Source organism: Aulonocara sp. 'chitande type north' Nkhata Bay, linkage group LG19 (genome assembly GCF_057382095.1).
Source record: "Aulonocara sp. 'chitande type north' Nkhata Bay isolate Kocher_YH1m ecotype deep benthic linkage group LG19, A_spYH_male_GT1.1, whole genome shotgun sequence".
Classification (NCBI taxonomy): domain Eukaryota; kingdom Metazoa; phylum Chordata; class Actinopteri; order Cichliformes; family Cichlidae; genus Aulonocara; species Aulonocara sp. 'chitande type north' Nkhata Bay.
Genome location: NC_141362.1, coordinates 15910459 through 15934348, shown reverse-complemented (window position 1 = coordinate 15934348; position 23890 = coordinate 15910459). Strand labels below are relative to the sequence as shown.

The following is a 23890-nucleotide window of genomic DNA, read 5'->3' as shown; positions in this document are numbered from 1 at the left end:
CAATATATCAGCTGACCACTAGTATTGTTATTATAGGCATTAATATAAAAAGTCTTGTTACAGAACTCAGATCAAAATACTGATGATGATAATAATTGGGATTATGATTTTTGTCATAATTGAGTAGCCCTTAAAGGTGTGTATAATAAATAATAAACAGACTGCATCCTTAAAATGGACCTATTAGAGTAGCTTTGCATGATTCACTGTTCAAAATAATCCTTCTCCATCTTACACAAGGCCTCGATGTAGTCCTTGAGTTTGTCCAGTATCTGAAACAAGCCATTTTAGTTAATTTCCCCCTCCCTTTAAGCTAACCTCATTATTTGGCAATGTTTGATATGAGCATCCATCATTTCAACACTATTTATATGTCAGAAAATGAGGACAAGCTTAATAGTTCCCAGTCAGACAAACAGGAAACAGATTCAAGGAACTACACCGTGTGGTGTTAATGCATATCGTAGACAGATATGCTGGACTAAATATGGACACATAGTCACAGTTTAAACAGGTCAACACACACCCCAGACACGTTCACACACTCCTTGGTCTTGTCCCTCTGGTCAGTGTTAATGACCGCTTAGTGATTCAAAACAAGCTTCTGCCACATAAGAAAGCAGTGAGTGAGCCTGAGGCGCTGCCACGCATGGCATTAGCAGTTTACATGGCACCAACAACAATAACAACATCACTCCCATTGCCCTTAGCTCAAACAAGAATGGTTGATGAGACATTAGCCTATTAGTTTGCTTTCGAGATCCCCTATGGACAGTCGATGTTTGAACTGACCTGGATTACAAACAATGTAGATAAACTTTTTGAGCTTTTGATGTGTGAGTTGGAAAAAAAAAAAAAAAACTAACACATTTTCAGACCTGTCAGTTTAACTGTATTGTCCTGCTTTTCCCCGAACTTACAGGAAGATTAAAGTAATTTCTTTAAAAAAAAATAATTATTTTCTCAATATTTTATTGCGGTGTATTGTAATACTCTCCCAGAGAAGTGCATATGAGGTATGATGAACAGTTTATCCACTGTGAATACACTGAACCAGGCTGCGCTGCATATCATTTGCAGAAAGGATGCTGCAAGATTAAAAAAGAAGAATTTTCTGTGCATTTGTAACTGCTAGGATGGCTATAATTCCCTATTATCCAAACAAGGGGAGCCTCTGGTGAAGAATAATTTCAGCCACCTAAATACACTGCTACTGAAAATATTCCATAAACTACATTTACATACATTAGAAGGACAGCTCAGGCTGGAGATAAGGTTAAGGTTGAGATAGTTTGGACATGTGCACAGGAGGGATAGTGGATTTACTGAACAAAGGAAGTTGAATATGGAGCTCCCAGGCAGGAGGAAAAGAAAAAGACTTAAGAGAAGATTCATGGATGTAGTGAAGGAGGACATGCAGAGAGTTGTTGTGATAGGGGAGGATACTAGGGATAAGGTAAGGTGGAAGATGATGATCGGCATTCGCGTACCTTGACATCAGGGAACTTGGTAAGTACCACGTCAGCTGTGGTGGGGTGGAGAGCAGGAAGCTCCCCGTAAAAGTTGGGAAAGCACACCAGAGATCCGAGAAGAATCTGTGCTTCAACTCTTGGAGCCTTTGGAAAATAAAACTTGTTAGGAGGACAGGAATGAAAGAATCAGCTCCTGTAAAGCTGGAAACCAACATTGCAAATGGGAGGATTTCTTACATTGAGTGATGAGCAGGCAGTGACTCTAGAAGCTGCGATGATGAAATCCAGGATCAGCATGGTGGCTCCAGGTAGACCGATACTAAAGAACCTGGGACTACAGTGTTTGATGATGGTGTTCACAATGTCCTGTAAAAGTAATACAGGTTTTTTTTTTTAAACATTTAGCTTCAAAGGTGCATTCACAGTAGCACAGCATGTTTGCCTGCATGACTATCTTTTCTCCCCATTTCCCTGCTTTCCTGCACTTACTCTGTGCTTAAAGAGCTGGATTTGAGTATTTAACATTAAAAAATGTTTTATTAACAGCTGCAAGATTAAAGAAATCTGTAAAATATAAAATATGCTGTTTGTTCATATATTATGTTCAAGTATAAATTTGAGACCACTCTACCTGGTCTTGGTGGAGAAGTCCTTGATGCATGATGTTATAGAAGTGTGTCAGATAGTCTGTGTTTGGTGAAACGTCTTGCCGTCTCTTCATGATCCTACAAATCAGCTTGTAGGCGTGAAGTTTCCCCTGCTTGTAACGCTCTGTCAGCATGGTGGCCTAAAGAGAAAAGATTGCTTAACTAACACTGAAACACATGTTATGTTATAACCCTTATTGTTACCTCTCTATCACACATACCTTAAAGAGCCAAGGGGTGAGGATTCTCAGGGGTGGGATCAGAACAGGGGGTGGAGGAGACGACTGGTTATCCAGAGAAATGCCCAAATTATCCCTGATCTGCAAACAGAAAAGCTCGTCATTGGAGAACATGTTCACTGACACAGGAGTTGCGGGTTCACTGTATGTCTCAATTCTCACCTTGGCCAGGTTTTGCCAAAGTTCACACAGGTAGTCAAAGACCTGAGCATGGATTTCTGGGTCCTTGATGCTGTTCACATCTCCCAGGATACCCAGCATCCTTCGCCACATTACCGTGGCAACATCTGCGTGCCATCCGGTCAGAGAGCCGCCCGCCATCACGCTACAGTCCTCACTGGGGAACTCACTCGTTTCTGGAATTAATGAGTCAATGAGAACATGACTGAGTCATCCTACAAAGTATTTCATATTCACAAACATGATTAAAGTACTACACTTTGTATGAACAGGAAAAAGCATCTCAAAGTGAATGCCTCTGAGTATTACCCAGGTCATCGGGGGTCTGTAAGACAGAGTTGTGGAGTTTCTGGTCCAGCTGTAAATGGGTGTGGGAGTGGGAATGCGTGTGCTCAGTGTGCTCTGCTGTCAAAGTGGCAGGAGAAGGAGTCTGGGAACGAGAGCCCCCGAGTGAATGCATGGGTGATGCACTCTCCGAACCTGGGAAAGAATACAGAAAACATCAACTCCTGATAAGGCAACGGGAGGATGAGATTCATGCTTTATGGTGGAATGTGAGGCTGAGAGGTTGTTTTTATTCTGACTTATATCAAAGAAGGACACTTAAAACCTAAGTGCTAAGTGGATAGTAAAAAACGTCATTTTAAAGATCACATAGAAAACCAAGACAAGACAGAAAACATCAACTCCTGATAAGGCAACGGGAGGATGAGATTCATGCTTTATGGTGGAATGTGAGGCTGAGAGGTTGTTTTTATTCTGACTTATATCAAAGAAGGACACTTAAAACCTAAGTGCTAAGTGGATAGTAAAAAACGTCATTTTAAAGATCACATAGAAAACCAAGACAATCAGAAAAATACTTTCTTATGATAGTTTAGTCCATTTTTCTCTTTGTTCTGGATCACACTAATGTGATTTATAAGCATGTTATTTGCTTCAGCTATTATGTATTTTATTATACTACTCTCATGCTTTTTATTGACACTCATCACTGTGATATTTTTAAAAAGAAATCCTGAAAACATGATAGATGTTCTTGTTAATCAATAACAAAAGACTGCATTCAAAGTATCTGTTGATCTTGTACCTTCAAGAGTATTTCTAAAAAGGTTTACTCGACTGGGTTTCTTTTGCAGAGTGCCTATCATTGTTTGTATGGAACGCCAGGACTGCCATAATGAATTAATTAAATACACCATTAAATAATTAATTAAATGTGTCAATAATTAATTAAAATTGGAATTAATTAATTAAATAAATAGTTATGACACATGTAATTAATTAATTATTGACACATTTAATTAATTATTTATGTATTTCACATTTTAATTAATTATTGACACATTTAATTAATTAATTATTGACACATTTAATTAATTATTTATGTATTTCACATTTTAATTAATTATTGACACATTTAATTAATTATTTAATGATATATTTATTTATTTCATTTTGGCAGTCCTGACGCCTGGCTCTCATCATGAAATAATTTTATCTGTCAGCCTCACCCATCAAACTCAGGGGGCGGGGTTAACGCTGCCCATGCAGCTTCTCTAACATTTGATTGGTTGCCGTGCAAAGTAAGTCAAAACAGGTCGATCCTAGAAAATCGATTGCTTGTGTAGACTTGGGGCAGCCAGTTATCCCAGAATGCAGATCAAATCACAGGCAGCAATGGTGGTGGTGTAGTTTTAAAATACCCCGTTTTTCTGTCACCAGCTACACTTTTAACAGTGTTTTAGCCGCGAATGTCGCGCCGTATGTCTGGTCAGGTTGTCAACATAGAATATGTTTGCAAAAGTGCTCAGATGTTTTCAGAGATTTCACTAGCTCTGCTAACAATTAGCATGCAGAGTGCACCGAGGGGGTACATTAACCGGTTTGTTTACATATTCCACTCTCCGTGTTCCACATGTTGCATTCGCAGATTCTCATTTTCACCGAACGATCGTCTCTTTCCGCCTGGTCTTGTGTCTCTGTGCTTCTGTAACATAAAGAACGAGCTGACATTTTTCTCACGAAACCAGCGATCAGCTCAACAGACCCTCAGTTTACCTGCATGCATCCTCCTCCTCATCTGTCAGCTGTTTAACACCTGCTGCTAATTCAAGAAACACGCCTAGTTACCTGGTGATAGTCACAGTTTAACTGGGCAGCCGGTGCTCGATATAACGCAATGTCAGCGCATTTTTCTGCACAAGATAAGTAAATATAGTGTTTTCCCCGAGCGCAGAGCTGCTGGAGCTCGTTTCCTTACAGAGCACTTGTGGTGGGGCGTGGTCTGCGGGGCCGTGCGGACGCACCTGCACGGCATCCGCAATCACGCCCGCCGTGTTAAAACACGGGGACTCAGGGGTTGGTGGTGGTGTGGTGTGACGTGAATCAAATAAAGTTGGCTCTGAACGTCGCTCCGTGGTCCCGCCGTGCCTTATTCATGCCACATTGGTGCCGAAACCCAGGAGGCGGCATGGCGGGTACCTACCAGAGCCAGGAAAGGAAAGAGCTGGCCGAGAGGGTGGCCGAAATAGCGGCCACCCAGCGGAAGCAGGCGGCGGAGGTGCGTCGCCAACAGGAAGAGCTGCGGAAGGAGAGCGAACGCCACCTGGGGAAGATGGCAGAGCTGGCAGCGCTGCTCTGGGCCTGGGCGCCACCCCCACAAGTGTGTCCCGAGGACAGTGAAGCGGTGGAGGAGCCGTGTGGGTCACCTCGGCAGCCGGAGGTGGTGGACGAGCCACGCGGGGGTCCGAGCCTGCCGGAGGAGGAGGAGCAGCCGGGTCAAGGGCTGCTCCTGCCGGGAGCGGTGGAGGAGCCGCTCCAATCGGAGGCCGAGGACGAGGCGGGCGAGGGTCTACACCTGCCGGAGGCAGAGGAGTCGCTCCACCCAGAGGTGGGCGAGGGGCTGTGCCTGCTGGGGGCGGAGGCGCAGTGCGGGGAGCCGCTCCAAACGGGAGTGGCGGAGGCGGTGGCGGAGCAGCTGTGCGGGGAGACGGAGGTCCCTGCTCCAGGGCAGCCTGTGCAGCCGGAGTTGGAGGCAGAGGAGCGGGACAGCCCCGCTAGGCCGGGGATCGGCGGGCTGGCTAGTCCAGCCTCGCTGCCACCAGTCGATTCTGCGCGCCTGACGTCTGCCCAGCCGCCTGTGTGCAGGAGCGCACGGCCATGCCTGTGGGGCCGTGTCCGCTTGCTACGCGGCCGACCTCCGGACCAGCTTCGCCGTTGCCGCTGGATGCGCGGGCGGCCACCAGAACGGACGCGTCCCCGTCGCTTGGTCAGGGGCTGGGGCGCCGATGTGTAGGGGCCGAGTCTCGCCCCAGTTCGCGGGGGGGGAGTAGGTTCGGCCAGATTGCTCCCCGGCCTCAATCGGGCGATGGGGGTATGTGGTGGGGCGTGGTCTGCGGGGCCGTGCGGACGCACCTGCACGGCATCCGCAATCACGCCCGCCGTGTTAAAACACGGGGACTCAGGGGTTGGTGGTGGTGGTGTGGTGTGACGTGAATCAAATAAAGTTGGCTCTGAACGTCGCTCCGTGGTCCCGCCGTGCCTTATTCATGCCACAGCACTTTATAGGCGAACAGCTTTATCAGCGGCTGATGTCCAATCACCGGCACACAGCTTTCAAACCTCAGCTGAGTTTTAGCTCTCAGTGGTTAAACGCTGGACTTCATTCACTCAGGTTCTGTCTGTCGGGTCACGTTTACTTCGCTGTTTTATTTACAACTGAGCAAATCGGTTTGGCTGAGGTTAAAGTTACGTTTCATAACTGCATAGTTTCACAGACGTTTAATGGTTCACTGGCACATGTGTTAGACTGAACTATCATCTAAATATCATCTGTTTTTTAATAGTTATTCAACTGTATTCTAAGCACCAGCTGTCTGTTAGAATGTGATTTTTTTTTTTTTTTTTCTCTCTCTCTGTTGGCAGAGGTATAAAAATGCGCAGGAAAATCTGACGTGCATGGCAAACTTCACCGACGATATTTAGGGAGGAATAAACACACATCAAACATAAATGAACCATTTGCCTGTCTCCATAATTGAGAGAATTTTCTCTTCTTATGTCAACACTCTCTCTCTTTTTTTTTTTTCTTTTTCTTTTTTTTGCTTTTTCGGTCATGTTATGTTTACCTGTCAAAGGCTTGTTACAAACTATGAAACACATTGTGCAGACTTCTGGATGTTAGAAGAAAACTAATACTGCTCATGAATGAGACTAAAGGCAGGAAGGTGTCCTTTAAAACTAAACATGTTAATAGGACCTCCCTGTTTATATCATAGTTTATGATATAGCACGTGTATTTCAGTAATAGCCTGCTGAGGCCACTATATGTGCTGGCCTCATATCAAATGTGAAGGCAGACTGAGTCTATGTTTGACGTTTTTTATATCTAATCTTCCTTTTCAAACATTTAAACAGCAGCGAGTCTGCAGCTGAGGGAATACAAATTCAAATGGTCGGAACAGGTTTGCTCGTTTCTTGGATTCATTTGGTGATTTATTAAATGTATAACTGTTATTCTAATCTGCTGCTGAGTCTCTTACACTTTTCTTTATGCTGTATATTTTCACGTCTCTGGAATAGTTGGCAGTTAGTCAGCTGGGAAACTTTGTGTTAACTCATGGAGCTGAGGATATCGTGGATATGCTGACCTCGCTGCGTGGTGTACAGAGCGAGGTCAGCATGATTAATATTCACAATAAAAATATTAGCCGAACATCATGAAGTCTGTATGTGTTTCATAGTGTCGAACAACCTTTGTACAGTTAAAGCCAGCAGTTACTACATGACGGAAACACCAACGTTATCTCTTTTATGTGTTTATACACAGGTCACGCTGATTGCTGAACAAAAACCCAAAGATCAGATGTTAAACAGATTTATTTGCTCTCTCTCCTCCTTAAACATGTTTTTAATGTTAGTTATAATTCAGAATTGGCGACTGAAACACGTAGGACACATAAGAACATCAGGAAATAAAACATCGATAAATATAACCTCAGTAAAAGAAGTCAGCGGGGGTTACTACAGCTGTGTACCGGGGCCTGCGCTTTGTCGGTGGGATTGCTTGCGAGGCGAGCGGGTCTATCCCACGCTTTGCCGTGAGACTGGGCAGACATCTCCGAAATCATCGAAACACTTTTGCAAAGAGGCTGTATCTTGACAAACCGACCAGACACATGAAGATTAAACCACTACATTCTCGGCTAAAAAAATATTAAAACAGTATTTGGTAACACACAAACAGGGTTTTTCAAAGCTCAGTTCTGTTAGCTTCCACATGCCGGTTGTTGTGTGCTAGAAACAATGGCCACCAGGCCAAAGCAATCAGCGTTAACCCCGCCCCCTGAGTTTGATGGGTGAGGCTGACAGATAAAATTATTTCATGATGAGAGCCAGGCGTCAGGACTGCCAAAATGAAATAAATAAATATATCATTAAATAATTAATTAAATGTGTCAATAATTAATGAAATGTGTCAATAATTAATTAAAATGTGAAATACATAAATAATTAATTAAATGTGTCAATAATTAATTAATTACATGTGTCATAACTATTTATTTAATTAATTAATTCCAATTTTAATTAATTATTGCCACATTTAATTAATTATTTAATGGTGTATTTAATTAATTCATTATGGCAGTCCTGGCGTTCCATATGTTTGGGTCCTTTTACATCATTTTAAATGGATACTCAACATTGTGGTCAATGAGAGCCTGCACTCAAATTTCATATAAAATGTTCTTAGGGATGCACATCGCTGTAGAGAGGTGGTAAAGTAAAAAACGGGCTTAAATTTAAAAAAAAAAAGTGATATTCTATTCAGAGTAGGGCTGCTTGATTACAACAAAAGGCATGATCACTTAGTTATTTAAAGTTGTAATCTTGATTAGTTAATATCTAACAGGGATTCATAAATCCAGTAAGGAGTTAGGGCAACTGCTGTTCTGAAGATTCAACCACTGGATGTCTGCAGGTGCGGGGAGATGAGCTGGTGAACAGCAAACTTCACGGCGGCCACAAGATAAACGACAGAGACCTGAATGGGACAGCCGAGCCTTCGAAACTAGACTCTTACAAAGGAAAAGAACGCCCTCGATTCATAACGGAAGAAAAAAACAACACTTTGCAGTATTATTAATGCTTGTATCAATTTTTTGCAGCAAAAATAATGGATAAAAGCATTAATTTTATTCCATCTTATTCTATTATAATAACCACTGGAAGCCGAAATTGAATTTACATTTCTATTAGATGCCCAGTCCTACTTTATCCTTCATTAGTGTTACGAGGATCTGTTTACAAAATAGGTGCTTATCGCAAACACCAACACGAACTGATAAATCTAAGAGGCTACACAGCCTACACACAACCATTTGTTTACTAGATTAAAGTAACCTTGCATAGAAACACTTGATAACCATTGTTAGTTTGTGTGTGTGTGTGTGCTTGCATGATCGACGCAAAGAACCTACATTTCAGATAGACTTAATTTACAACGCGTTTACCAAAAAATTTGATAAACTGTATCAAATGGCTCCTAAATAAACAAACGTTATTTAAGCGTTAAATCAGTGTTACATAAGCGTTATTTATTTCAACTTCTTTTATCTTTATTAGAGTAAATTCTCACAGTTTTTGGGATGTTTTCTGAATATTTGTTATATTCCCCCCCCCATTTAATCTACTGGGAGATTACGCACTGGGAAAACCCCTTAGATGGCATAAAAACACAGTATTTAAGGGTTCTGGTGAGCAGGCATTGAGCTGAAGTCTGTTATGTCCCTACCTGTAACCGTGACAGTGTGGCTCAGGCTGCTCGTCTCTGAGTCGATGTGAAGTGTCGTCAAACTGGCCACCTCCTGCTCTTCACAGGCCACACCCCCACCGAGACTGTCCTGATCCAGCGAGCTGCCTCGACCTCCTCCCCCTCCTGCTGCAGATCCAGCTCCCCCTGCAGACGCCTCGGAGCTAAAAGTAAAATCTACAAAAGAAAGAAAAGTCATCATTGCTGTACAGTTGTTGATTTTCCTCTTTTAATTTCAGCAGCCTGACAAACTGTGATGCATTATTTTTAAACACTTCACAAAAACTTCTTCAAAGTTAAACAGAAGATGAGATGGCTTACTCCTACAGATTAATTTACCTTAAAAAAAAGAAACTCAATTTTGTGTTTTTCTGCTTCTCTTGGCAGAAAAAATGATTATTTAATAACATAAAACTATTTTACACGAACTAATAAAAAGTTTTGCACAAGATAACAGTTTTATACTTTAATATTGTTTTAAAAAGAGGATAAATGTGTGCCGTGCAGCATAAATAAACTGCTCATATCTTGTTCCTTACTATCAAATTTGCAGGTGGAGTACTGAAAGGCATTAAAGGAGTCTGACTGGCTGTCGGAGCTGATGACATCAGAACCGCTGGCACTAGCGGGTGACGTCCACTCAGAGGGAACCCCCGGATCATCGACAGGCCGAAGATCATCTAAGGGTCGCGATCCATCACGACTATGACTGGCCTCCAGGAGCTCTGGCAGATCCCTGGGAACTTCCAGGCTTCCCGGGCTGCTGCCACGGCGACCCTGTGTACAGAGGAGAAAGTGACGCTCGTATCTTCCATCTTATGACACAATCTGAAATTAGCGTGCGTGTTGTACTAACTGAAGTTCCTTTGGCCCTCAGTCTCTCCTGGATAAACTCATCCATGAGGTCAGAGAAGTTTGGGTTGCTGCTTCCAACATCAGTGGAGACTGGACGGGCCTTCTGGACCACCTCCTCTTTATTGGCTACAAACACAAATGCATAATGAGGCACAGAGGTAGACAAGGTTATAATAAACACACACACACACACACACACACACACACACACACACACACACACACACACACACACACACACACACAGAGGAATGATAAAAACCAATGAGCATTCACAAGCATAGGGAGCCATATAAGTAAGCAAACACACAAAGACAGACTGTGAAGCCCCTGTCAGACATTGTATACAAAACTATTAACCTGTTAAAGTGACAGCATACACCCATTCAGACATTGTCCCCATCTTCAAACAGGCCAGCTCACTATTCTGATCCTCAACATCATGCAGCTGCTTCACCGGCAAGTCTCTCTTCCAACTCCACAACCCTGAAGTCCAGCTGACAACCGCTCTTAAGGAAATCCAGGAAGAGACTCACTGGAGAGGAAGCTGAATGACATCATTCCCAGGCCAGCCAGCAGGTAGTAAATTTACATACCAGAGCCGAGCCTGGCTGGTTAGCGGCAACTGGACTTTCAAAATAAAATACTTCAATGCACACCTTTAAAGTTATTAAGACGTCTCAAAGTTTTATTTGTTGTGCTGTCCATGATGTTTAAGGTGCATAAATATCCAGTTTTTAGGTAGTTAACAGTTCAAGTCTTTTCTTGAGTTTTCTAATGAAAAAGTGACCAGGATGTGCATTCAGACAGGACTTGCTCAGATGCTGTCACATTTACAGAAAGGAGCAGATGCCTGAGAGGGGCTTGACTGATGCTTACCCACGCAAACAGTTTCAATGATAGAAAACTTAGACATACCAAGAAATAAGGAATTGTGTAACATGACTATCATCAGGTCTGACTTGTTGATAATCTTTGTAAACATCTAAAAATCAAAGATATGGTGACATTTTGTTTTTGATCAGGAAACAGTAATCCCAACATTGCCCACAGAGCATTAAAAGCACCATTTAAAGCACAGTGATCAGATGTTACACTGAAATGTCACAATATCACTAAAACAAACTAGTAACTGGTAAAATTGATGATTTAAGAGCAGTCCTGATGTGTGTGTATACTGTAGGCCTGAATGTTATTTAAAACTGTATTTTTTAAATAAAGAAAAGCCACAATAGCAGGCGCATCAATAACCACCAGGAAAGCAATGCAGGAGTTAATACACACCATGCAGACAGAGCAAGAGAGAGTATCACACTGTTAGCTCCAAACAAGCAGCATACCACAGGCCCACATTAGTGCAGTTATGTTACTATGAGTTATACTGCTGTTAGCTTGGATACAAAAATAGCAACCAAATTATTTACTGCCACATTTAACACAGAATTTACCACCGAACAAGAAAAATTCAAAAGGGAATACCCTGCAGGTACACTTGTACATCACCCAAAGACATCATCTGCTCCACCTCTGCAGTAGGTAACGTAAGCGCAACCATAAAAATTTAAGCAGGATCAGAATACTGTGGCCGTGATAGTACAGAGAGAACTTAAGTAAACTTAATGTTGCTTCTATTGAAGCCTTACAGATATCATTCCTGAATACTCAAAAGCAAAATTAGTGTGTTATTCAGACATGTGCCCTTGCCCAGATGTTAAATAATATTTTACTGTAATGGTTATTTGCCATGACATCACCAATAGCAACACAAAATGGATGGAAAAAGAAAAGTGTTTTTAGTCTCATTAATGCACCATTAAAGCTAACATATACAATGCATTCCCTATTAGTACCATAAACAAGCTGTGAGCTGACCTTACACAGACTATGCCATCTGACAGACTTGACAACTCATCTCTAGTGGATTTTTTTCACATGTTCAGCCCATTCGGTTGAGTCATTTCAACAATTGCAGTGTGTGTCGTCTGGCACCTGATACCAAAATCACCTCAATAAGATAAGAGCTACGGATGACCTTGTCTCCACTGGATCAACACTCTTAGCGAAGAGATCCAAAAATAAAAACAATTCTGGATATATTACTCTACATGGAGAGTTACCAATGACTCACTGCACTCCAAGCTTTCTCTCACTCATGCTGCAGTTCAGTAAAGTACCAGCTGCTGTGAATGGACAAATACAGTAACAATGATGCAACACACTAGACCTAATAAAGCCCTTTAAGGACTTCAGTGTGGAGAGTTTACAATAACTGCACAAGCTCATTCTAATGGACTCAGTTCAGTCATGCAAATTCTGCACAACCGAACCATAAAAGAGTGTGGTCAAGTGGCGCCACTTGTGCTCATGGATTATGCAAAAGCACCATCAATCTGAGTTTAACCAGCCACAGCATATAATATCTGGTATAAAAAAGTACCAGGTGAAACCGTGAATGCCCAAAATTGCTTATTTACACTAAAATGCAATTTCTTCCTTACTGTAATAAAAAAATTAAATAAAAAAAATAAACAAATAAATAATGCAGGCCTCAAACATCTGGAACATTAGTAGACAAACCAAACAAGTATATTATTTGACACAAGCTGCCATGCAATACTCCTGAATAATGTAAGAACATGATTTTAAAAAGTGGTTTTGCAACAGTAACTCCACATCAAGACAGATTCAGGTGATGAATCATTGTGCTCTTATCAAAAATCCAAACCCGAAGGTAAAATAGCCTCACTTCTGCACCAAGGATTAGAATGAACAGAAAAAGGTGGCATTTGTGCTGCTGATTCAAATGTGCACTTAACCATTCAGCATAGCTGATAAAGGCTGTAGCAGTGTCCAAGGCAAATAACCATTACCAATTTGAAAGTGCATACCTTTTTATATTCATTCAAATTCTGTCTAGATTACTACAATCAATTTATCAAAGGGTCTTATGCTGCACTCTAGTGGTGTGAGAATGAACTACAGCTAAATGCTTACACTCAATTTGTAAAATCACTGATATTCCTTGATTGACAACAATGAATCAAAGCCTGAAAGTGCTACAAAATATCTGGGATCTTTCTCAATAGTATAGTGTATGTCAGCTGTTTTCTTTTTCTACAGACATTTGTGCTTGTCTGTAGATCAATTTCCTTCTGTAGAGCTGAAGAAGGGCCGGAGTCCGGGGGAGGAGACGAAGGAGGCACGAGGAGGCTGCATGCAACATCAAGGTGAGGATGGAGGTGGAGAACAGGGTAAGGAGGTGAGAAGGTTAAAAATCCCAAAACCCTTAGAGGAAGCAGAAAGGAGGAGGGAGGGAGCTTCTGAGCTAGAGAAGTGGAAAGGCATGGGAAGTAAGAGGGTGAGGGTCCTTGATAAGAGGCAGGCTGGAGGAGGGGCTACGTTCAAGAGGAAACACATCAACAGGGAGTTTGAATTTCAGTCCAGCAGCAAGATGATGAGTTTCAGCCAAAAATGTCATTCCATCATAACAAACCAGTTAAAAAAGAAAAAAAAAAAAAACAGCCAAAAAGGAAAAGAAAGTTGCTGGTGTTTGTGTGGTGGTGAGTATTTGTCTTTCCACAGCTGTTTCCTTTGTGAGAACTTCGTTCGTTGCGATCCTCACCTGGCGTAGTCGTCTTTCGTCCAAAGTAGCCCAGGACATGGGAGTAGAGATCCCTGAGTGATGCATCACCCATGGTGGCCCGGGCCTGCCGCTGCGGCGACGAGCCTTGGGATGACCCCTGACCTTGGGGCCGAGGCTTGGACGACAGAGCGTGAACCACAGTCTTATAAACACCACCAAGAAGAGCCCCCTGGTGGTGCCGTGAGGCAGTGCTCCCTGGCTCTTGGGAGCGTGAGCGGGAGGCTCTAGATCGCAAGGCGGAACGTCCTAAACGTCCGCGCACTCCTGAGGAACCTGAACTGCTTGACAACACCTCAGAGTGAACCTCTGGGCCATGACTGGATCCCACACAGGATCCAGCATGCTGCTTGTCTTTGTCCCCTCCAGTCCCAGACCGGGTTTCCAGGCCTGCTGTGCCCCCTGTCCCACTGCTATCTGTTAGAGTCCCAGATGCTAATTTCTCGTGTACGCCTGTTCTATGGCTGATAACAGCCACAGAGCCAAACTTACCTGAACCCCCTGTTCCCAGCTTCCCCCCTGACCCTGCCCCAGCTCCAACCCCAGGTTTCTCTCCAGCCGAGTGGCTGTGTGTGTGGAAGTGACTGAGCCGGCGTAGCCGGGCTTTCCAGTGGGCCTCCTTATTTTCAAGAGGGTTATGGAACTGGACAGATTCAGTTGAGGGCCGGAAACTGACATGGACACCCCCAGAATGATGCCTCTTAGTGCTACTACGGGACATCTTGGTCTTAGTGGGTTCTGAAGTTTGGGGAACTGATTCACTGCTTCCTTCACCCACAGTAGTATCTTGCCTAATTAAACTGGACTTGTCATTTGCTGCCATTTCTTTATCATCTTGTTTCTCTTCTGTATCACCCCATAAGTCATATTTCCCTTCCAATACTGTTGCCTTTCCACTATTTCCTCCCACAACCTTCTTTTCAGCAGTAGTTCTTTCTAAACTAGAGCCCACCTTAGCACTGGGTGATGGCCACTGACACTGCAGCTCCAAGCACTCATAGATACTCGGCTGCTCTGCCTCATTCTCCTCAATAGAATCCACACTGCTATGTCTCACTGATTTACTTACCTGTCTGTCCTCCCTTACCACCTGCTTTGCTTCTCCGAGCTGCCCTCTGTTTTCTAACTGTGTTCTTGCCAATCCTGTTTGCACGAGTGCGGGTAAAGCAACGCTGTTTTCTACCGCTCGACCGGGACTATCTTTCTCGCCTGTCTCGCCCTTCCTCTCAGCTTCTTTGTTAATGAGGTAGTCCCTAATAGAAGAGAATAAATCATCTTCCCCAGTTTCACCCTCATCTGCATCAGCTTCCTTTTCAGGTTGAAAGGCGAAGGCTGAGTCCCAGTCACTCACCCAATCGGAACTAGAACCTCGGCTTCGAGAGACACTTTGGTGCCAGAATTGATCGCACACACTACCATCATCTTTTACCTCTGAGGACGAGGAAACAGCACCATTGGAGAAGGCAAAAGGGGTGGGAGAAGAGAAGGTGAGGGACTGTGAGGGTGGTTGAGCTGCGTGGCTGTTGGTTACGAGTAAGGAAGAAGTTGTGGAGTGGTGGTGATGGGGAGAAGGATTTGGGATCAAATTTGGATCCCTCTGGGGATCTTCACCTTTGACCCGCTCTGTGATGAAAGGCTCCATGATGTCAGAGGCACTGCTGCTCCTTGCAAGGGAGGATGGGGCTGGGGTATCCAGATCACAAGCCCCACCCTGGAAGACCTCAGAACAGGAGATGGGAGGAGTCTCGTCGCTCTGGGATGAGTGGCGCATCCGAGACGTGCGGGATGTCAGTGTGATTGGTGGATCCTCGAGGTCTGGAAGGAAAAGGAGTGGCATTAGCTGGAGCAGAAAGGGGAGGAGACACATTAAAAACTGTGCATGCAGGCATGTGCACACGCACGCACGCACGCACACACACACACACACACACAGATCTGAAAGAATGCATTAGGCAGAAGTTATCTAAAGTCTGGTTCTTTATCAGATTGTACTCACTGATGTTGCTTACAAAAACAAAATGTATTCATAGCAAACATCCTATGGCTATTTATCAAGCTACTACTGGTGCTAACCATGACCTTTTTTACCTTGTTTTAGTAGAAAAAGAAAAAAAAACATTGGATAAATGCCTGAATGCTGACTGTTTGGTAGTTACATCTTCATAAATATTATTATTAATTAAGTTTTAAACTGCGAACTATCAACAAATAGACTCCCCGAGTCAAAAGGTCTGGCTTCAGAACAGTTTTTTTCTATGTTTGGCTCAAGATGATTTTAAAGAGAGTAGATAATTCCCTAATATGACTATCTCAGGCACATAGCTCTGCCTGTGAACACAGAAGCCCAACCTACGTGCTAAGAGATATTGCTTCAGACAGAGGACAAACTTAGAATTGCAATAAGGTCCAGAATAAGATAAATAAGGATAATTCTGAACTAGCATAGTTTGATGGCATGAATATGAAGCTGGAATTTGATTTTAAGAAGATAAAGAAGATGGACAAGATCAAAATCATTTATGTAAAAATCTCTTTCCCCTCATATGTTATACCAGGGGTGTCGAACTCCAGGCCTCGAGGGCCAGTGTCCTGCAGGTTTTAGATATCAGCCTGGGTCAACACACCTGAATCCAATGATTAGTTCATTACCAGGCTTCTGGAGAACACTGAGAAATGTTGAGGAGGTAATTTAGCTATTTAAATCAGCTGTGTTGGATCAAGGACACATCTAAAACCTGCAGGACACCGGCCCTTGAGGCCTGGAGTTCAACACCTGTGTGTTATACTATACACCATTTCGCTTGCAACAATGCAGCAACACAGCTGACTGCTTCCCAGTTTGGCTGCTGTGCACTTGCAAGAGCAAGCTATGTTGTACAACCATCATGTTTAATGTCACAGAAATTCCCCTTAAGTTTCATTTACAATTATTTCAGTGGGTTTTCTCTCTTGCACAATAACCATCCATTAGTGACCACCACACACAGACACACTAAAAACAACAAAAATGATATGCGAGTCATCATCCTCTCATACTAAAGAGAAAGGAGAGCTGTCCGAGCAAAAGCCACTGCAAGAATAAAGCAAATCATATGAAATTTTACACCAAAAAAATTGGTGAAAGGAAGATCAAGAAGAAAGGTAGAGAAATAAAGTGACTTATAACACGCAGAAAAAAATGCAAATATGTAGAGTTAATGGCAAGACCTCGAAGACAAATGTGTGTGCAGGCAGATAAGAGTAAGGTGCAGGCTAATAGGCGGGCAGGCAGGCAAGCAAGATGATAAGCAAATAACAAAGAAAACAGGTATGTCGAGTTTCATGCAAACAGGTGTACAACAAGAAAAGCAAATCCCACTTACATCTAAAGTCTAAGTGAAATGTTTGGAACACAGACTGAAAATGACATACATGTTTGTTCACTACTGGCTGGCCCAGAATGAATTCGATTTATATAATAAATATGCATATATAAACTAGTTCTAGTTTACATATGCAGGCGTGTTTAAAATAGCATTTTAGCAAGCTGCTGAAGACATTCATTGATCAGGCATAACATTATAACACTGACTGATCCAATGGATGAACCGCTGTAGCTCAAAGCAATGAAAAATTTAATGCTGAATACATTAAATACAGAATACACAGTGCATCACAGTTTCTTCTATGTGTGGCTACAGAACTGCAGACCAGTCAGGGTGGCCAAGCTGACCCCTGCCCACCACTGAAAGGTGACCTGCCCTGATTACTCCGGTTTCTTTTATATCGCATAGATGGGTGCGCCTGTCTGTTGTTTACCTGGGGAACACCTACCGCCAGGATGCACTATGGGAAGACAGCAAACCAGCAGTGGCAGTGTAATGTTTTGGGCGATTTTCTGCTGGGAAACTCTGGGGCCTGCCATCCATGTGGATTTTACTTGGATACATACCATCTACCTAAGCACTGTTGCAGACCATGCACTCTTTTGTGGAAACAGTACTCCCTGATGGCTGTGGTCTCTTTCACAAAGCAAAAATAGTTCAGGAATGGTTTGAGGAGCACAACAATACAGAGTGTGTGCCCCTGCAGGTAAGAGTTGACAGCAAAAGGTGAACCAACACAATATTAGGCAGGCAATCAATGTTACGCCTGATCTGTATATATTGAGGTGATTATTTAACACATCCTACAAATACAATCACAGTTGAGTGATTCCAACAAACATACTTGATCATCTGGGTGACTGCCAGATGTACTAACACCTGCCAAAGCATATCAGCACTTCAGTGTTTTGTTTTTGAGTTTTTTTCTATCTGAGAAACAAGGCTATGTATTGGTTGCTCTTACTTTAATGTTCAGTTTCTGCCCTACTCCCCTCAAGTCTTCTCTCAGTTGGCTCCCTGGATAGGTTACTGCTGTGGTACTCCTCAATATCAATCAGCTGCACTGGCTGTCCTTGTGCTGTCTGCTTTGTGAGCTGTCACTAACCTCTGTAACCACAAACTTCAGCAGGTGGATGAAGGATTCTCACCATCTGCAGAGCAGAACCAGAACTAGCACTACCACTGCCAAGTGCAGCCCAAGACATCAGAAAAGGAGAGTCACTAGAGAGGTAGCTCATGTTACGCCACCTATAATCTGTCAGCTGATTAGCTGAAAGACCCAATCGGCTCCTTTTTTTTTTTTTTTTACTGTTTACAGAAAAAGAAAGTTCTTAATTTAACTTAACAATGTGATTCTTCCTTTAAAGATGTAAAGAAACCTCTGCATACCTCCTTGAAAACATTAAGTCTGATAAAAAAAAATAAAATAAAAAAAAAGACCTTTAAGCACCTCTGTTCTTCCAGTGGAAGATCTTGCATATAAATATTTTGTATTATATGATTTGGGAATATCTTTCAGTTTTACAAAAATATGCCCCTTTTGCATCTCGCAAATAATCATTTTAGGCCATCTTTTGACATTTTACTGAACAAAGACCGTATTTGAGAAACAACTTGCTTGTTAAACGATGAAAAAAATTCAGAGATCTACACTTGCAACATGCAAATTTTGCGCACTGCTGATCAACAGCTTTTAAGATTAGCCAAGTTGCAGTTGAACTGGGAATGGGGTCAATGACTGTTGATGGAGCGGATGAAAACTGTTGATCCAGTGATAACAAACAAACAAGAAAAGAGAAATATTCAGAAACAAGACAACAGGCAGAGTTTCAGTCTGTGTAGACGACTAATCCAGGCAGGCAGGCAGCAGGCAGGCAGACAGGTAGTGCAAAGAGTGTGTACCTGCCAGCTGGTCGGCAAGGGGGGGTAGTAAAGGGTGGTGGTGGTGGTGGAGGAGGACAGGAAGAGGTGGAGCCAGAGCAGGAGCACTCTTAGCACTGCGGATAAAGGCTGAGGACAGCAGAGAATCCCCTGTAGAACAGCTACGCAGGGCTGAGGAAGTGGGAAGAAGAGAAACAGAAGAGAGGAAGAGTGTGGGACAGAAAAGGGAAAAATACAAAAAAGAGGAAAAAAGTATAGATAAAGGTTAAGAGGTAAGTGAGGAAGGAGAAGTGGAAAAGAGTACATAAAAAATGAAGATAATAGAAAGAGAGAGCAAGTGAATACGTTTAGTAAATAAGACAAAAGCATAGAAACACAGCTTGGAGGAAATTAGTGGAACAAGAGACAAGTGACAGGATGGTATTGAAAAGGTGGGCTCCATGATGGGCATGGAGGGACAGAGACGGGAAGGGAAGGTGAGGGAGGGGTGAGACAGGGTTAGTTTTGCAGGAAAGTTGGTGAGTGAGAGAGTGAGAGAGCTGGTGGGAGTTCTGCAGCTCAAGTCTCTTCATAAGCCCACGACAAACAGGAACGCTACATAAAATTAAATGAAAATGGGAATCATCATGTTGACATTCAAGAAAATATCCTAAACTAATCCGGTTGTAGAGACCCTTCTGGAACCAAACCTTCAATCCCTGCAGAGTGTGGAGGAACGTCCTTTGTTGTGGTTAGTTTCAATCTACTCTGGCATTCACAACTGGAGCAGAACCGTCTTTATCGTAATGCATAACACTGAGATTATTCAAACCGGCTGGCTGCGTGTATTCACGTTTGAAACATCTTTGGTAATATAGCTTAAAAAAGGAGGAAACAGTATTATATATGGATTTCAAGGTTAAAAAAATTCTCTACCAAAAGAGTCAAATATTTTATCAAATATTTAATAGTACTACTCAAATTTTTGGCATCACAGTTACAATTTTTAATTGGGGTATTTAGAGCTGTGAATGTATTTTTAAAGTCCCAACTTGATTTTCGGATTTGTTTTATTCATCATCTCAGCTGATACTAAACCTATTCAAGCATTGCTGTAACTACATCTTTCATACTAATGGCCACAGCTAAAGATTTTCCATAAACATGACTCCAGAGAGGAATGGTAGTGAGCATATGCCACAGCTTCCTGTCAGGCTGACAGATGGGCAGGAGGAGGGAAGCAGAGGAGAGACATTAAATCAAACAAAACTGACTTGAGAAGAGCGTGACGGTATCCAAAATCTACTGAGGAAAGACAGCATGCTAGTTTGGCTTTGTTGCGCACCATTTATTTCTCCAAAGTATGCATAGACAAATTCTGGGAGTCAGTGCTATGAACATTTACATTCAAAGGGAGCAGAGTTGTAGGAAGAGGGCACACTGACCTACAGTCTTCTGCCGGACAATACTGCGGGCTTTTTCGATGCCTGGTGACCCAGCGGTGGTGGCGCTTCGCTGTCTCATGGCGGCTGCCTGGCCTGGTTGGTCTCTGCTCCAGCCTTTAGAGAAGGAACGATCGACAACCTGCCGCTGGCTCTCCGGACCAATACCTGTTGTAAGAACAGAGGAATGACTTCTCGGTGAACTGAGCTGAAAACACGTGTGCTATTTACATCTAGAAATCTGCTAAATTTACAAATTAGTAGTTTTTCTGTGACCTCAGTTTTTTGCAGTCAAAAAATAATACATGAACAGACCAATTTATATTCCAGAGCTGCATTTGGTTCCAGCAGTGCGATGTGACAATCAGCCGGCTGTGTTCCAGATATGCTCTTAGGAAGTCACAGGAATGTCTTTTGAAGGTCGGTAAAAGTGACTCACCTTTTCCTTTATGTTTCTTCTGTTTTTGTTCACTGAGCTTGTCGAGAGGCAGCTCATTCAGATCGACACTGTACAGGTTCCTTGCCAAAACCTAAGACACAGAGACATAACAAAGCTTTAATCTTTTACCACACTGTTTTAGGTGGTAACAGTTGGAGGACTTGGATAAGTGTTGAACTGAATTTATCTAGTTATATTAATAGCAGAGCGGAGGTATATGTGGTCCCTGTTCAGTACCTTTGTAAGCGTCTCCATGGTCAGTGACCATTCAGTGACCAGCTCCTCCCAGCAGGTTAGGGAGGAGAGGACAGAGAGGAGGTCATCCCACAGCTCTCTGCTTATGTAGACGTTTAAGTTGCCCTTAATCCAGGCTACTATCAGTGTCTGTACAGAAAGAGAGGGATGAAGTAAAATAAGTCATGCTGGCAACCCTAGAGTGTGGTAACATATTAAAACACATGATTATATAATATTGAAATATAGAAGTCTTTTAGATGATGACCGGGTTTCCAGGCCTGCTGTGCCCCCTGTCCCACTGCTATCCGTTATAGTCCCAGATGCTAATGTCTCGTGTACGCCTGTTCTATGGCTGATAACAGCCACAGAGCCAAACTTACCTGAACCCCCTGTTCCCAGCTTCCCCCCTGACCCTGCCCCAGCTCCAACCCCAGGCCTCTCTCCAGCCGAGTGGCTGTGTGTGTGGAAGTGACTGAGCCGGCGTAGCCGGGCCTTCCAGTGAGCCTCCTTATTTTCATGACATTATTATAACGTACCTGAAAGATGGGTCCAGCTAATCTGCCCGACAATGTGTTGTTCTTCTTGCCCTGAGGCATGATGGATGGAGGCCTTTTCATTACTGACTCTGTCACCCTCAGCAAAATCAGCAAGATCTGCTCCCTACAAATTCAGGAACACTCGTTAAAGCTAAACGGTTCTTCTTCTTTAATCAGAAACAGCAGGTAGTTGAGAGCACACAAATGTAATTAGATGGCATTTTACGCTGCTGTTTGTGTTTTTACCATGTCTTCTGGTCCATGGTTTCATGCATGACAAGGCTGCGGTAGATGTTCAGCACTCGCTTGCACATATCGACATGCTCCTCCAAAAGGATCTTAATGTCGTTGGCTGGTTCCAGCAGGAAAACGTTAGAGGAGTGGGTGATAAACACCTGTAGAGGAGACAGAGATGGAAGAAAGGCAATCAAAACCACAAGAAATATTTAAGAAATAACACCAAGATTGTGGAAGTTTGGCAGTTTTTGTGTGTGAGAACATACCTGTAGTGTAGTTTGAACTCCAGCATGAACACTGTATTCCAACAATTCACTGTCAATCACTTTATTCATTCCCTTAAAAAAAGGAAAGTACACAAATAAACACTTCTATTTACCTCAAGCTGGTCTTGAGAACTGAAACTTGTTGGCTGCTAATGTACAGAACGTTTACCTGAGTATTTCAGCTAATTACATGACTGATTTCACAAAATTTCTCACCTCATCATCTTTGTCTCCAAATTGCGAGCCTGTATCCATACTTGTGGCCGTGACTATAGGATAAGGGCCCTCCTCTGGCTCCTTCATGAAAACTGGTTTGTCTTCCATGGAGATCCACTCCTGGTAAACTCGGACCACCTTTCGCATTGCCGCTGCCTCGCACATGGGAAGAAGAAACGCCTGCAGCAACCGGGAATATGAACATGTCAAGAAAGATACAAGGAAACTGTTCTCACTTTATGATAAATAACCATTTTTCCTTAACCTGTCGAAAGATCTCTGTGATGAAGTTGACGTTGGTTCTGGAGCTGGTCAGCACTCTTCTCACCACCTCCATGTCTGTCAGCTGCTCTTCATCCATGGAGCAGAGTGAGGAGGAGCTGGGCTCTCTCTCTGTCAGTGTAGATGTGTTCGAGTGGCTCTGTTCAGGTTCAGTCCCTGCACCTCCGGAGAGCTCCATGCTTCCTCCTCCTCGCCCACTTGAGCTTCCGCTTGCTTCAAGGTGGCTGTCAGATCGAATCCCTCCCCCACCGCTGTCCTCTGAGCTGCCTGTGGAGCGAGCTGCAAATCCAGCTGCTGCTCGCTGAAGGTAAGCAGAGACAGGGTCAGAGGTATTTTAAAATCTTTCGCATTTGCTTCTGCAAATTGAGCAGTTAAAACACAAGAACCAAGTGATGCATAATAATGTGCTCATACTTACCTGTATGTTCTTGGGGACATTCTCTCCCTCTGTTCCTGGGATGTGGGTATGTGTGTTGGGTCGTGGCTCGAGCCAGAAGGAAACCAGCCAGCGGATAAAGACAACTCGAGCCTGAAGGAAACTTTCCTTAGTGCAATACAGCGTTTCGCCGCTGTCCTGCTCTCTGCGCACAACACTGTAGTACGGCTTAGAACGCATAGGAGGCACATCTATGGATGACGGAGAGAGGAATATATATTTAAGGGGCACAGGATTAATTATGAGGTACGATCACCGAGTTTTGAGTCTGTTCTTGTTGTGCACAAAGTGAACACAACACAGTCATGTTGCATAGCTAATAAAAGCAGCACAGTGTGGAACAAACACCAGTCTTCTCAGAAAAGGACAGTGCTTACAACACAGCATCCTTCAAAGTGAGACTGTCAGAGCAGAGTTCTACTGTAACGTCCAGCAATGTTTGTAAACTATTCAAACGGCGATGCGACGACAGCTGGGTGCTCCACCATGATAATGAGCCAGGTCTCAGGGGCTCATGTTTCTCCTGTTCAGTTTTAGTAGGTAGAGCAGATCATTAATTAACTGGAGTCCATGCCGAATGTCCATTGGTGTAATGTGTGTGTGAATTGGTGAATGCAGCACTTTTAGTACCACAAAAGTGCTTTAAGTGTTTAGAAAGACCAAAACATGAGTTCATTTATCATTACTCCACTCCAGATTTGGCTCCCTCTTGTCTAAATTGAAGGGT

The 23890-nt window shown here is 43.2% G+C and overlaps 2 protein-coding genes across 6 annotated transcripts in view; one reads left to right on the top strand and one right to left on the bottom strand.

Moving 5' to 3' along the window:
- Window positions 1-23890, bottom strand: part of ralgapa1 (Ral GTPase activating protein catalytic subunit alpha 1) — an 88959-nt gene that overhangs the window by 52440 nt on the left and 12629 nt on the right. For 2 of the 5 annotated variants that reach the window (XM_086275902.1, XM_086275903.1), the window contains exons 9-28: window positions 23146-23354; window positions 22711-23028; window positions 22446-22625; window positions 22230-22301; window positions 21973-22121; window positions 21727-21850; window positions 21191-21337; window positions 20954-21044; window positions 20518-20682; window positions 19115-19264; window positions 13830-15662; window positions 10209-10333; window positions 9892-10129; window positions 9335-9529; window positions 2848-3018; window positions 2521-2714; window positions 2341-2439; window positions 2104-2259; window positions 1710-1838; window positions 1491-1616 (exon numbers count right to left, since the gene is read on the bottom strand). In XM_086275902.1, the coding sequence (XP_086132028.1) occupies window positions 1491-1616; window positions 1710-1838; window positions 2104-2259; window positions 2341-2439; window positions 2521-2714; window positions 2848-3018; window positions 9335-9529; window positions 9892-10129; window positions 10209-10333; window positions 13830-15662; window positions 19115-19264; window positions 20518-20682; window positions 20954-21044; window positions 21191-21337; window positions 21727-21850; window positions 21973-22121; window positions 22230-22301; window positions 22446-22625; window positions 22711-23028; window positions 23146-23354 (4871 nt within the window). The remainder of the gene's footprint in view (window positions 1-1490; window positions 1617-1709; window positions 1839-2103; window positions 2260-2340; window positions 2440-2520; window positions 2715-2847; window positions 3019-9334; window positions 9530-9891; window positions 10130-10208; window positions 10334-13829; window positions 15663-19114; window positions 19265-20517; window positions 20683-20953; window positions 21045-21190; window positions 21338-21726; window positions 21851-21972; window positions 22122-22229; window positions 22302-22445; window positions 22626-22710; window positions 23029-23145; window positions 23355-23890) is intronic. The other 3 variants (XM_086275904.1, XM_086275905.1, XM_086275906.1) reach the window with 2 other exon arrangements.
- Window positions 4817-6003, top strand: LOC147306722 (uncharacterized). Its single transcript, XM_086275910.1, has one exon. The coding sequence runs from the start codon at window positions 4979-4981 to the stop codon at window positions 5834-5836; it is 858 nt and encodes a 285-aa protein (XP_086132036.1). The 5' UTR covers window positions 4817-4978; the 3' UTR covers window positions 5837-6003.

Coding starts and splice junctions, on each gene's coding strand:
- LOC147306722 (XM_086275910.1), top strand. CDS start 4,979: ATGCCACATTGGTGCCGAAACCCAGGAGGCGGCATGGCGGGTACCTAC.